At 39.5% G+C, this 13,320-nt stretch overlaps 1 protein-coding gene across 1 annotated transcript in view; it reads left to right on the plus strand.

Annotated features, from left to right (window-relative positions):
• ADAMTS12 (ADAM metallopeptidase with thrombospondin type 1 motif 12) overlaps positions 1-13,320 on the plus strand; it is a 152,883-nt gene that overhangs the window by 123,201 nt on the left and 16,362 nt on the right. Inside the window, exons 17-18 of the mRNA XM_057431155.1 lie at positions 4,489-4,615; positions 10,581-10,791. Coding sequence (XP_057287138.1) covers positions 4,489-4,615; positions 10,581-10,791 — 338 coding nt within the window. The remainder of the gene's footprint in view (positions 1-4,488; positions 4,616-10,580; positions 10,792-13,320) is intronic.

Below are 13,320 nucleotides of genomic sequence, written 5' to 3' on the forward strand. Positions count from 1 at the left end.
ACTCTCAGTACAGTGGCTTTGGAACAGCTGCAGTTATATGGAGTTCTGTGCAGCATGTTAAACAAGAAAAGCAGAGTGACAACCATGAAGCAGGATCTGGGAACAGGTCCAGAAGTTTGCCTTTGGTAATAGACAGAAAATGCTAGCAGGAAAACTTTATTTAAGGTAGTTAACAGACCAGTGAGATGAAGCTAATGCTTGCATTAGATCAATAATGATAAAAAGACTGAAGGTTTCTTTACAAAAGTTAAAGGTTTTTATCCATCCTTTGCAGGAATGATATTTAAAAGATGAAAAAAATATGTGTGAAAGGAAGTCTGTATCTGGGGAGAAAAGATTGAAGTCTTCCTTCTGAATTAGTTCTTAAGTTTCACCAAACAGAAGAGCCTTGGAGCTGGGATGGGAACCTTGTTCTTTTGCTGTCTGTGTGAAAACTATAGAGAACAGTAGAAGATTAATGTTACAGTCATTGGACATACAACACAAAATAAGCCTTTTCTCTTTCTAATGATAGGGTATTGCCAGTGTTTTTTGATAATTATTGCTTTCATTAACTACTTTCCAGAAGGGAACAAAAAGACAAACAAATGTAACAAATCTCAGTGGGAGTCTAGAAGCAGTGTTGATTACAGAAATAACTATTAATCTTTCCTGTCAGGGAAGACACTATAATAATGTAATTTCAGTAGTTTGAACAAAGGGCATTATATGCCCTTAATCTTAGATTAGAAGAAGAATTTTAGAATAGTAAATTACCCCATTCCAATAACATTCCTATATTATAAAATATATATATATAAAAGGCATATTACAAAGATGTTTTTACATCCATATATATATATATATATATATATATATATATATATATATTTGTGCAGATATTTGTGGGGGGTTTGTGGGGTTTTGTTTGTGGGGTTTTTTTGGTGTTTATTGTTTGGTTGTTTGAGAAGAGTGGCACAAAACAGCCTGTGCTTTCTGTTTAGAAGAAAAAAGCCAACATTTTATTTAAATAGGAACCTAAAACAAGTGTTTCCCTTCATTGCATGTTTATTGCAGGTTTCAGTTCTGATACCCAGTTGTGAATAGTGTTTAATGTAACAATTGGCATGAGAACAGAAGTGGGGGAGGGAGGGGAATCTTACTAAGCTGTTTATTATGTTGTTCTGGTAGGGTTTTGGGGGGGTTTGGATTGATTTTTTTTTTGTTTGGTTGGTTTTTTTTTGTGGGGTTTTGTTTGTTTGGTTTGGTTTTGGGGTTTTTTTATATCAGCTGCACTTTTCCCAGAACTGTTTCTCATTAAGTAAATGATATTCCCAGGTACTACCTTCTTGCTAAAGAGCTGTGTGACTTGGCTTTGATTTCTAGCTGCCACATGCATTATTTAAATAAAACACATGTGTTTCAGTTTTTATTTAATAAATGGCTTCCCCTGTTTGCTGTCTTTGGGTTCTTAATACATGTTTATTGAGCACACTGGCTTTTGGTTTGCATGAGCAAAAATGGTATGTTTCAGGCAAGACTGTGGAATTACCAACATGAGATGGCAGGGGAGCAGGGGAGCCAAGGACTATTCATTAGGGACTGTTGTGATAGGACAAGGCATAATGGGTTAAAACTTAAACAGGGGAAGTTTAGATTGGATATAAGGAGGAAGTTCTTTACTGTAAGGGTGGTGAGGCACTGGAATGGGTTGCCCAGGGAAGCTGTGAATGCTCCATCCCTGGCAGTGTTCAAGGCCAGGTTGGACAGAGCCTTGGGTGACATGGTTTAGTGTGAGGTGTCCCTGCCTATGGCAGGGGGATTGGGGCTAGAAAATTGTAAGGTCCTTTCCAACCCTAACTGTTCTGTGATTCTATGATTCTGAGGTTGGATTTTTCATTGTGTGCGTAAACTGTGCTTGCATTGAATAATTTTTTTTCATTCAGATACAAAGTGAAATCCTTGCAGAGCATCTACAGCTTTGTTAATTATGTGTTCACATTAGTTTTAAAATCAGATATGCTCTTTTGCATACACATTTTGTATGTTTGCTTCCAATCCTTACTTTCTATTCTACTCAGCCTTACTTTTGCCCAAACTGAGGGGTATGCAGCCAACAGATTCCTAATCTCCATTTCAAAAACCTTTCACACCCAAATAATTTTAAATTGGTACCTTTTTTTCCCAAATTAAGAGAGAAATCAGGAGCCCAGTGGGTCAAAATCCCATCTAAAAAATCCTGCATTAGGGATGAATTGGTACTGTTTAACACAGCTGTAATGGTACACTTCTCCGTAGAGAAAACAGGGGTGTGGGAAGAGCTACAAATGAGTGCTGAGGTGAGTAGAAAGGAATGGGGTGTTCCCACTCCAGAGGAGAAAGCAGGATCTTTGCAGTGGTATATAATGACCAAGGGACAGTGTCCTGATGAATACAGCCAGTATCTTTGTGCATGAAAACGGCTGTGGACTAGTTAGCACTGAGGTCAGAGAGATGTGGAAGAGGTGAAGGGCAGAAAACAGCTACCTTCCCAGAGCCTGTAGAAATGGAGTTTAGATTTCAAATCTCACTGATTTTTAGATATATTTAGGATTTTTAATCTGTGGCTTAAATAGGATATTGCACATTTAAATTAGGTAGCTCTGTAAATGTTTGGTAGGGCAGGGTCAGTGCGAGGTGCCTGGTTTTCTATTTCTGCAATGTTTTCTAGTTCAGCTTGCTCAAGATGAAGAAACAAGTGATTTGTTATGTCACTATATGTATAACTACATATGTATGTGTGTATCAATATATGCGTGTAGGAGTCCTCCCAGCTGCTTGGAACTGAACTGTATATAGTCATGATGAAAAAACTGTGCATTTATAGCTTCTATAAATATGTACATCCATTTCAGGACTTTCCAAATTTTGAAACTACAGTGAGAGTTCACATAACTTCCATAATAAAAATTGTTTGTGTGAATAAATTAATTTATTGATGCCAGCAATCAGCAAATATTTTATGAGAATGGACAGCCTCGAAACAAAACATTTGCAAAAGTTTATGGTGGTTTTAAAGTGAATTACAGCAGCTGAATTGACACTAAAAAATGTATCAAAGCTAAACAGTTCTTATTTGCATTTGTAACAGCAACATATCTTGATTTTGAAAGGGATAGAAACATAATTCTATGAACTGCTTTATTTACTAGCAGGAAGGTTGCTAACTATTCCAGTTAGATTTTTCTTAGCATAAAAGCAAGCACTGCTCCCTGGGAGACCTGCACTGAACAAGCTTTTTGCTGTTTAAAGTCACCAAGGAATAGAGTGTGCCATTTCCAGCCATGCTGCAGTCATGCAGCTACTTCCACATAATCTACCCTGGAGCTTGGAAGCTTCAGCAAAGGATATTAATGGAGCACAGGTCTGACGTCCCTTAATTCTCTCTTGTAGGTGAAACTAACCCTTGTTTTAGTTAATCGACCTTCATGTACGATTAGAGGAGTCTCAGTCATCAACCACTGTGCCGTTGTCCATAGTTGTCTTACGTGTCTCAGTCACAAGTATGAAAGAACTCTAAAAGCTGTAACATTTCCTTACATACCTGATGTCCTAAGGTGCTAAAAAAAGGGATACAGGTTTCCATCTGCCTCTGTGGAATGACCCAAATATGAATTAAAGTTTACTTTGTTGTTGAGGACTTTTTCAGTAATATCTGACTGCAACCTTCCCCTTCACACACACAGTCCATGCTCGGTTCTCTCACCACAAGTTACCTCTGTTGCTAGCTTTGGATTTCCTTGTATTAGAGTTTGTATTCTGTTTTTTCTGTATTTATTTTTTTAAGTAGATTGTTAATTTTTTGAGAGAAAAGAAAAATTGAATGCTGTAAAATTACTTAAAGCAGGACAGCCATTATGCTAGCATGGAATTTTAGGAAATACATTTTAATTGCCATATATGGTGTCCCGGCTTCATCTGGGTTAAGGTTAATTTTTTGTCGCAGCCAAAGCCATGACATATGGGGACATTGCTGTATAGAGGAACATAAGTATTATTACGTGGATTACTGTTCTTAGTTTTGCTCATATAGTCCAGTTTGTATTCTACTTAAACACTCTTCCCAGAAGTACAGAAACACCAGCAACGATACACTTCCTGTAAATAGCCTGATGCTGCTGTGTTGCCTATTATCTGTGGGTAGTCCAAAAACCATTCATAGCTCTTTCAACCTGCTTCAGGGCCTGCAGGAGCCCTTTTTGAGGCTGACAACTAAACTGAGATTAAGGAAGATGCTTTCTATGAGATATCTGATCCCGAATAGCTTTGCTTAACTTCTTTTCAGCTTTATAAAAGGATGTTCGTGCTTGCCTTAGTTCAGACATTCAGCGGAACTGACTTTGGCAGCGATTACTGAATTCTGGGATGTGGAGTATGACTGATGTGTACTCCCCATCCTTGAGGATTTCTGCAGCAAATACCCAGCCTACAGGGATTACTCTTCCATGTTTTTGTGTCTTTCTGTTGCAGGGGTGCGGCGCCAGATTGCCCACTGCATGCGGAAGGGAAGCGGAGCCATCAAAAACTCCTTCTGTGACCCAGCAACACAGCCAAACGGACGACAAAAGAAGTGCTATGAGAAAGACTGTCCGCCCAGGTAACAGATGCTGGGAGGGCTCTGGTAGTTTTAAATAGCAGCCTTATTCAATAGTAAATGTTGTTTGTAGTACCAGGTTAGTGTGGTATCTATGGGTGAGAGCTTCCAACCATTTCAGAGCAAGGTGTCAGCAGCCCGGTAATGGGTAAATTAGGAGTGAACTGCTCTAAGAGGTTTCTCATGTAAGTTACTGAGCTGTCTGTGCTGAAAATGGCAGAGATTGCTCTCTCATCTGTATAGATAGTATTTTTGTTCAGTTTAAGTGCAGATGTTCCTGAAAACTATATAATTTTTTTCTTATTTAAAAAATTGTGTTCCTGTCTTAGCTAAAGCGATAAGGTATTTCTGTGTATACCAAAAACTAACTTGCAGAGAGGGTTTTTTTTAAGACTTTTGATGCTGTTTTTCAGTGGGTTTTAATACTCATTTGTCAGTTTTATGAGGGAGGATACTTGGAAATGTCCACTTCTGTAACTATATATTATACATTCTTTATTATTATTTGGCATCTTTTTATCATGTCCATCCTCATTTTTTTCCTTTCAGCAAAGTGCATCTTTCTTCATTCCGTGATCACACTGGAATCATGTTTCTATTCCTGTAACATTATTTTAATTTGTTTTCATACCTGTTTTTTCTGTTCTACCATTTTAGCAAGTAGGGTGAGGAAAACTGACCACAGCAAACATTCCAGGTGATAGCAGAACTGTGGGCTTGGAAAATAGGCACAAGTTTACGGAAGGAATCAATATTGGGTTTACTTCCATGCTTTAGGTACCAGAACATCTTTCTTTCTTCTTCTTTGTCTTCAGAAATTGTTTATATGCTGTTTGCAGTGTTATACAAGTCTTTCTCAAGTAATTCTAATTAAATCAGTATGAAATAAAAGTCATTACAATGATTCCCTTACAGTGTATTTTGTTACATTTGCCAGCCATTAATTTCATAAAGCTTAAATGTAAAGAATTCTGCATGGATGTTGGTTTAATTAGTTGTTTCCAAGTATTTTCTTAACAGAGTATGATGCCTGCTCTTGGAATTGCATCTTTGCTCCTGCAGCATCTATAAATGGCTGTTAAAAGCATAAACTACCATTATTTCAGAATTCTTTGTAGATTGCTAGGAAATCAATTGATAGTAGATAAAATTATTAACTAGTTGATTCGTTAAGAGCTGAGGCTGCCCATGTACATGGGGTTGTTTTTTATTTATAGTAAGTATAAACTGTGCTGGTTATTCCAAAGTTCAGAATGAGCTCAATTTATCCCCTTTGTTCTAAGTGACTGCATTATTCAGAAAGTGCTCATGTGAAGCTGCCGAAGACTAATTGTTCTGTAGAGAGGTGGCTAAATTCTGTGCTACAGTTTAGGACAGTACTATTAAACACAACAGTGCAGGAGACCCTTAGTTACTGCTGCAGCCACAGAACTCAAACTATTAGATGATCTCGCACATCCCAGCAGTGAAAGAGGTTCTTTGCGGGAGGATCTTACCTGAAAAATGAAGGAAGTTCTCCTGCATAACCCTTCCTCCTATGATCTGCTAAATCCCACTGAGGGAAAACACGCTGTGATGAATATAGCTTCTAATTGTAGTGAATATAGCCACTAAATCATAATTAGAATATTTATCAAACAGTAGCTACAGCCAAAGAATAACATTACTATAATGTCTGCAACTCTCACAAACCAGATCTCATTAATCCATTTCAGGAAGTTAATTATAAACTGTTCAAGTGACAGATTTCTGAGAAGTTCAAGTCTTAACATGCTTGTTTGTTAGCTGGTCTGCATTTATTTTTCCCTCACTTTCTGCTAAAAGAATCTGTTGCAAAACAAATAAATTACTTAAAATGTCACAAAACATGTATGTCACATGTTGACTCAGAGCAAAATGAATATGGCTGAACAGCTGAGAGTTAAAATACCATACAACTGCTCAAGTAGAACCTGTATGATATTCCTTAGCTAGGATGCAATGAGATAGTAGCATAAATATATAATTTTTTTCATGTTATAATATGGAATGTGTTTTACAGTTACATGTTTCTTTGGTAGGCATGTTTTCAGCACCATGGTTCTTAATAATAAAAATTAATAGATACTACTTGAAGAAAAAGAGTGAGATTTTAACTGCTTATAGTGTTCTGAGTAAGAGGTTTGCTCTCCCCTTACAGAAAATTGTCTGGAGCATTTTTAAGCTGACTACCCACTTAAACAGAGTTACCATAAATAGATAATTCTACAAGTACTTGGGATCTTCTGGTTTTCATCTGCTATTACTGTATTGTCCTGCTTCCAGACTACTTAGTAGACTCCAACAGCATAATGAGAATAGGAAATCTTGGTTCTGTAATAATACATAGAGTGCAAATCAGTGCCGAGTTGGTATCTGCTGTGCCATAGTGTAAGAAGACAATCTTCCTTTAGGTGTGACACAATACGGTGGGAGAGAGGGAACATTCAACCCAGTAGGCATGAATATAGCAAATTTGCTTCTGAAATCCCATGCTACTTTTTCAACAGGTTCCACACCTCATTCAGCACACATCATCTAGGTATAGATGAGAACTGTATGGACAAGGATGCTGGCTCTTGGCTTAATTGTTACAGACCTTGGAAACTCAGCCTGTGAGGAAAAGAGATAGGGATCATTTAAGGCAGCTGAATGCCACCTGGAAGAATCAGATTTTCTCCCTACCTTAGTTCCAGGCTGGACTGTAGAATAGCTGAGCACTCACAGCTGCAGCTGAAAACCAACTGAGGTTATTTTTAACACATGTATTAATTACCCGAATCAAGCATTTTGCTTGCTTGTTTGTTACCACTATCTTTCCATGCTGTGCCTGCTTGTGGAGATAAGACAGTCCTGTCACTTGGCAGGGATCAGGTGATGAATTAATATTTAAGAAATGCTCAGTTGCAGTGGTGGTAAATGCCATCAGAAACCAGGGTAGGAACTAGTGCAGGATGGCAACTCTCACAAGGCTTCAGTTTCTACCAACTGCTGCAGTCTCACCAAAATCAGCAGATATCCTTTTCCGTCAAGCATCCCTCTATATGAGTGATCTAAAGAAAGCCTTGCTTATAACCTCCCCAAAGCTAAGTCTGTCTGGCAGTGCCCCCCTCTCTTTAGCTTACAGCTGGGAAGTCATTTCAATTTAGAACTTCCATATTTGGATCTCAAATTGCCATGTCAATTCTGGATGTGCACTCAGCAGTCACCTCCACTTTCGGTTATGCCTTACATTGCAAGGATATAGCAGAACCTCCAAGATAAATAGGATTAGCAAAGCAGGTACTGCTCCCTTCTGTGTGGTCCAGGACCTGCTTTGGAGCATCCTGTATCAGGACAGACAAATGGCTGGTAGACGTTCTGCCAGCCACACTTTGCCTTTCTTTCCCTTTGGTTAGATGCTGCAGTTTGGAAGTCCTCAGTGCAGGGGACCATAGAGAGACGAGTGCATGTGCTTCCATGTTGAGTTTCTCATGTTTGAGTGTTTAAGGCACATGTATGTACCCTAGAATGGAAACGGGAAAATGCATCATCAAAACCTCCAGTTACTGATAAGGATAAACTGTCAGTCAGAGCAAGTTTTTTTGAAGTGTGTATGGTAAACATAGTGTTCGACAATTAACTACTTGGCTCCACCAGTAGCATCTGTTACCTGCACTGAATGAGGAAGAACTCTGTAAAATAAGTCACATGAGTAAATGTAATTTAAGACTAACCACTATAAAGGTACAATAGTATGAAATCTTAACTCAGGGATTTCCTAACTTTGGAGCACCTTGCTTTCTTCAGTGACTTTAAAAAATTTTTTGTGTGTAATAGTTAATCAAGCACCATTACTGCTGATCAAGATAGGTTCTATGGTGAGCTCTGATAATTTACTGTTAGGAGTTCTGTATTTAAACCTGAAATAATAAACAAACCCAAACACTTACTTATAGCCATTTGAAAATGGTGAAGGAGCAGGTGCCAGCTTAGCATGTCTATAGATTGTTTCCATTAAAATTAATAGGGTAATATCACATAATTCAAGTTGCATTTGTGCTGAAGTGTCAGTGATTTGCAAGATACTAGAGTTTATAGATTGGAAAGAAGATGCAAGAGATGAAAACAACCCTGAAATTACTTTATCCAGGTTGTGATAATATAGCACCATAGAATCATAGAATAGGTAGGGTTGGAAAGGACCTTAAGATCATCTAGTTCCAGCCCCCCTGCTGTGGCCAGGGACACCTCTCACTAAACCATGTCACCCAAGGCTCTGTCCAGCCTGGCTTTGAACACCACCAGTGATGGAGCATTCACAACTTCCTTGGGCAACCCATTCCAGGGCCTCACCACCCTTACAGTAAAGAACTTCTTCCTTATATCCAATCTAAACTTCCCCTGTTTAAGTTTTAACCCATTACCCTTTGTCCTATCACTACAGTCCCTAATGAAGAGTCCCTCCCCAGCATCCCTATAGGCCCCCTTCAGATACTGGAAGGCTGCTATGAGGTCTCCACGCAGCCTTCTCTTCTCCAGGCTCAACAGCCCCAACTTCCTCAGCCTGTCTCCATACGGGAGGTGCTCCAGTCCCCTGATCATCCTCATGGCCCTTCTCTGGACTTGTTCCAACAGTTCCATGTCCTTTTTATGTTGAGGACACCAGAACTGCACACAATACTCCAGGTGAGGTCTCACGAGAGCAGAGTAGAGGGGCAGGATCATATTTTTCTCTTTTTTTATTGCTGTGTTTTGCCAAAAGCAATTTTTTCCACCTTTCTGTCTAGAAAGGTGTTTTCTAAATATGTTCATGTTTTGGTTTTCAGCATAAGGCGTCATCACAACCTGCTTAAAAACTCAAGAAAAAGTAATAATGTCTAGGATCTTTTGTGGCTTAAAGTTACAGCTGGGCCAGGTTCTTTTATAGAGCAGTGGGAAGCTATGTTCGTGCCTAGGGCACTCTGAAGTAGAAGGAAAAAGATTATTGTTGTTTGCTTTTTTTGTTTTTCATTCAAAGTATAAATCTTTATGCAAATGTCAGAGTTATTGCCAATTCTTCTCAAATAGTAAAAACCCATAAATTTTTGCCCTCTTTTATTATCATGAAAGGATAGTTGATCCACTCTGGGTCAGCATGAGAAGAAGTAGGTGGATGAAGCTGTGAAAAGGTGAACATAAACTGAATTTAAAGGGGATAACTCTTGTCAGTAAGGTGTTTGGCAATGGAAAATACTGTAGTAGAGGAAACATCATTCATCTAGTGATAAATATTAGACATAGTGTGCTATGGAAGACCATCTTTAATCAGGGGAGAGGCTCATTTTTACTTCATGAAGGAGAAAATTACAGAAAAGTTCATCCTAGTGCAGACCCAGAGGCTAAGCCCAGAGATGCAGCACTGCAGGGCACTGATCCCGTCTGGGGGCACACAGTGTAGCTCTGACTAGCTTGCTTTTTGGGGTTGTGTTCCTTGCTGCTTCTCCTTCTGGAAGTAACACAGGATCAGTTTGAGCACTTGTTCAATACTGGCTGCATAGATATGTGTGAGGGGGCCACCTTCTTCACCTCTGTGCTACCATTACCGACCCTCCAGTGATTCTCATTTGTTAACTCTTTCTGTACTGAGGTACCAATAAGAAGCAGATAAACAATAGGATAGAGTAAATAGATTACTAAATTTTCTAGCAGTTCCTCAAATTTGGATTTGAAAGACCATCTACTCAGTGGATTCTTACACACTGTAAAAACATTATACTTGGTGCCTGCTTCTGTCTGAGAATCAGCATCTTGCAGTGGTTGGCTAGGACAAGTCAGATGGAAAAGCTCGAGTGATCTGGACTAAATAGGAGAAGTTTACATCTGAACCCTGAATTTAAGTTGCAGTTTGTTCTTATTGCAGTCTCTGACATTTTCTGTACTGTGTTTATGGTGGATTGCTTTCTGATGTTTCTTACCCCCTGTTTTTCAGATGGTGGGCAGGAGAATGGCAGAAATGTTCAACCACATGTGGCCCAACAGGCCAGAAGAAGCGAACTGTTCTTTGCATCCAGACCGTGGGATCTGATGAGCAAGCACTGGCTGTTACAGAGTGCCAGCACCTGCTTAAACCAAAGACGCATCTGTCATGCAACAGAGACATCTTGTGCCCATCTGACTGGACAGTGAGCAACTGGACAGAGGTAAATTCATGTCAACTGTAACACTGAACATTTTTTGGGGTTTTTTGAAGGGTTTCTTTCAAAATTACTTATTACAGTCAGCAAAGAGGACCCAATGACCTGATCTCTGAGGACCTTAGCAAGTGTGGTGTGTTAACTGTTTCTAGGGATTTGGATTGCTGAGCTTTTGGGACTGTAGAACAGAACATGCTTGAACACTAAAAAGTCTGTGTAGTACTCATTACTTCTGTGGACTAGATGGGGGGAGGCTCTGTGTCATGTCTGTAGGCCTACAAAGAAGCATTTTTACATTCTTTACATTCATATCTCTTACATCCATAACTCTGCTGGTTTTGCCATAGCATGCAAGCTTTTTGATTCTAGTATTAATCTGAAGCCCTAACAATCATTAGAATGCCTGTGTATCCTCAAGAGTTAATTAAATATTGTACAGTTATTTCACTAGCAGCTGATGAAGTGCAGAATATGAGGTCATCAGAATGATGACTGCAATATACTACATTTATTTAAATATACTGCAACATATTTTGCAATGTCTGTTAGCAGGGAACACTTATTTGATGTGCTTTGTCATAGGTTTCAATATGTGGAAGGGCCTCATGCTGGTATCTACAGGGGTTTCATATCTTCACATTCCACTGAAGGCCAGGAGAGTTTAGGATCCCCAACATGTGGAGCAGTCTACGTCCCCATGAAAAATAAAAATGCACCAAGATATTTCTTCTGGAATGGGAAGGAGTAGGGTTTGAGCCATATGGTATTTTGAGTTACTTTATTCTGATTCTGTATTGTAGTACAACTTGATTATGGTTCACTTCACAAATAGGCAGTTTAGCTGTTAGTGTACCTGACAGTCACGATAACAAATGCACAACAAATATTTTCCATTTCAGGTGTCAATAAAACCAAAGTTTACTAAGTTCTTCAAAACTTCCAAGACCAGTGATCTGGATGCAGGAGTCAAACCCACAATTAGGAAGTTTGACGAAGATCCCGGGGGGGGGGGGGGGGGTTGCTGTTTGCTCTCTTGAGGGACAAGATGCCCTGCAGAAGGATCTAGGTAGATCAGAGTATTGTGCAGTGATTAATGGGATGACATTTAAGAAGTCCAAATGATGGATTTAGCATCTAGGATGGAATAATGCTGGGCATAAGCATAGATTAGGAGAGGAGTGTCTGGACAGCAGCCCTGCAGAAAGGGATCTGGGAGTGCTGGTAGGCAGCAGGCTCTCTGTGAGTCAGCAGCCTGTGCCAAGAGAGCAAACCCCATCCTGGGGTGCATCTGGCACATCATCGCCAGCCGGTCAGCAGGGGTGATTCTCTCACTGTGTTCAGAGTTGGTGCAGCCTCACCTGGAGCACTGTGGGCAGTGCTGGGACCCACCATTAAAAAGGATGTGAAGGTCTTGAATGTGTCCAGCGGAGGCAACAGAGAAGAGGAAGAGAAAGGCCCTAAGCTCTGCTGCCTGGTACCCAGTGACAGGACAGATAGGAATGGTTCAAAGCTGTGCCAGGAGAGGTTCAGACTGGACACCAGGAAGCATTTTTTTACCTAGGTTTCCTAGAGAGATGGACAATGCCCCAAGCCTGTCAAGTGTTTAAGAGGCATTTGGACAATGCCGTTAACAACAGGCTTTAACTTTTGGTTAGCCCTGAAGTGGTCAGGCAGTCAGACTAGGTGATCATTGTAGGTCAGTTCCAACTGAAAATATTCGATTTCCTTTTTGAAAAATCCTCTCCCTGCTTTCTCCCAGCTCTGTTTTTGGTTTTGGTTTGTTTGGGGTTTTTTTACCAAAGTCACTGTTTTTGAAAGCAGGTTCAAATAATGATCTAGTAGAGTTTTGTAACAGTATTATTTCAGTTTATGTTGCTCATAAACCATCATCACTGATGTTGATTGTTTTGTAAACTGAGTGGACGCTGTGTTTTAACTGCCTGTGAAAAAACAGACTTGGGATTACATGGCTAGCAGTACAATATATAGAAGTGACATGCTGTTACAGAATACAGCCAGTGCTCCTGCATCATTGGATTTTATTTGCAAGTTACTGATAAAAATGGATTTCTACTCCTATAGAAATTGGGGAGGGAGTATAAGACTATTTTGCCTGCAGAAATTAAAGTATTGTCAGGAGACTTGTGACAGCAGAATATTCTTTCTTGGTGAACGTACAGATGTACAGGAGAAATTTTATACAGGCATAACTTCCGTCTGCATTTATCTGGCTGCTAGAAAGTGTATTTTGTAAGCCGAATGTACTTGATCAGGCAGAAAATGAGGATAGAGTGTTGTAGCTGTTCTGAAATACCTTTTTAGTACTTGGCCATAATCTAAAGCAGAGATTTTCAAAGCTAATTCTGGAAGGCAATCATTACCCCAAAAAGTTAATGAGGTTGGATGTTCCTTTTAACTCACACAAATGCTAATCTAAATCATCCAAGTGCCAAAGTCTGACAAGTGTGTTGTATTTCTGTGTAAGCAGCAACATAGTCAAATGCAGCTTATGTAAACTTGCATAGCTCTGAGTAC

Source organism: Pezoporus wallicus, unplaced genomic scaffold, assembly GCF_028554395.1.
Source record: "Pezoporus wallicus isolate ANWC-B61680 ecotype Strahan unplaced genomic scaffold, APGP_CSIRO_Pwel_v1 contig_8692, whole genome shotgun sequence".
Lineage (NCBI taxonomy): Eukaryota > Metazoa > Chordata > Aves > Psittaciformes > Psittacidae > Pezoporus > Pezoporus wallicus.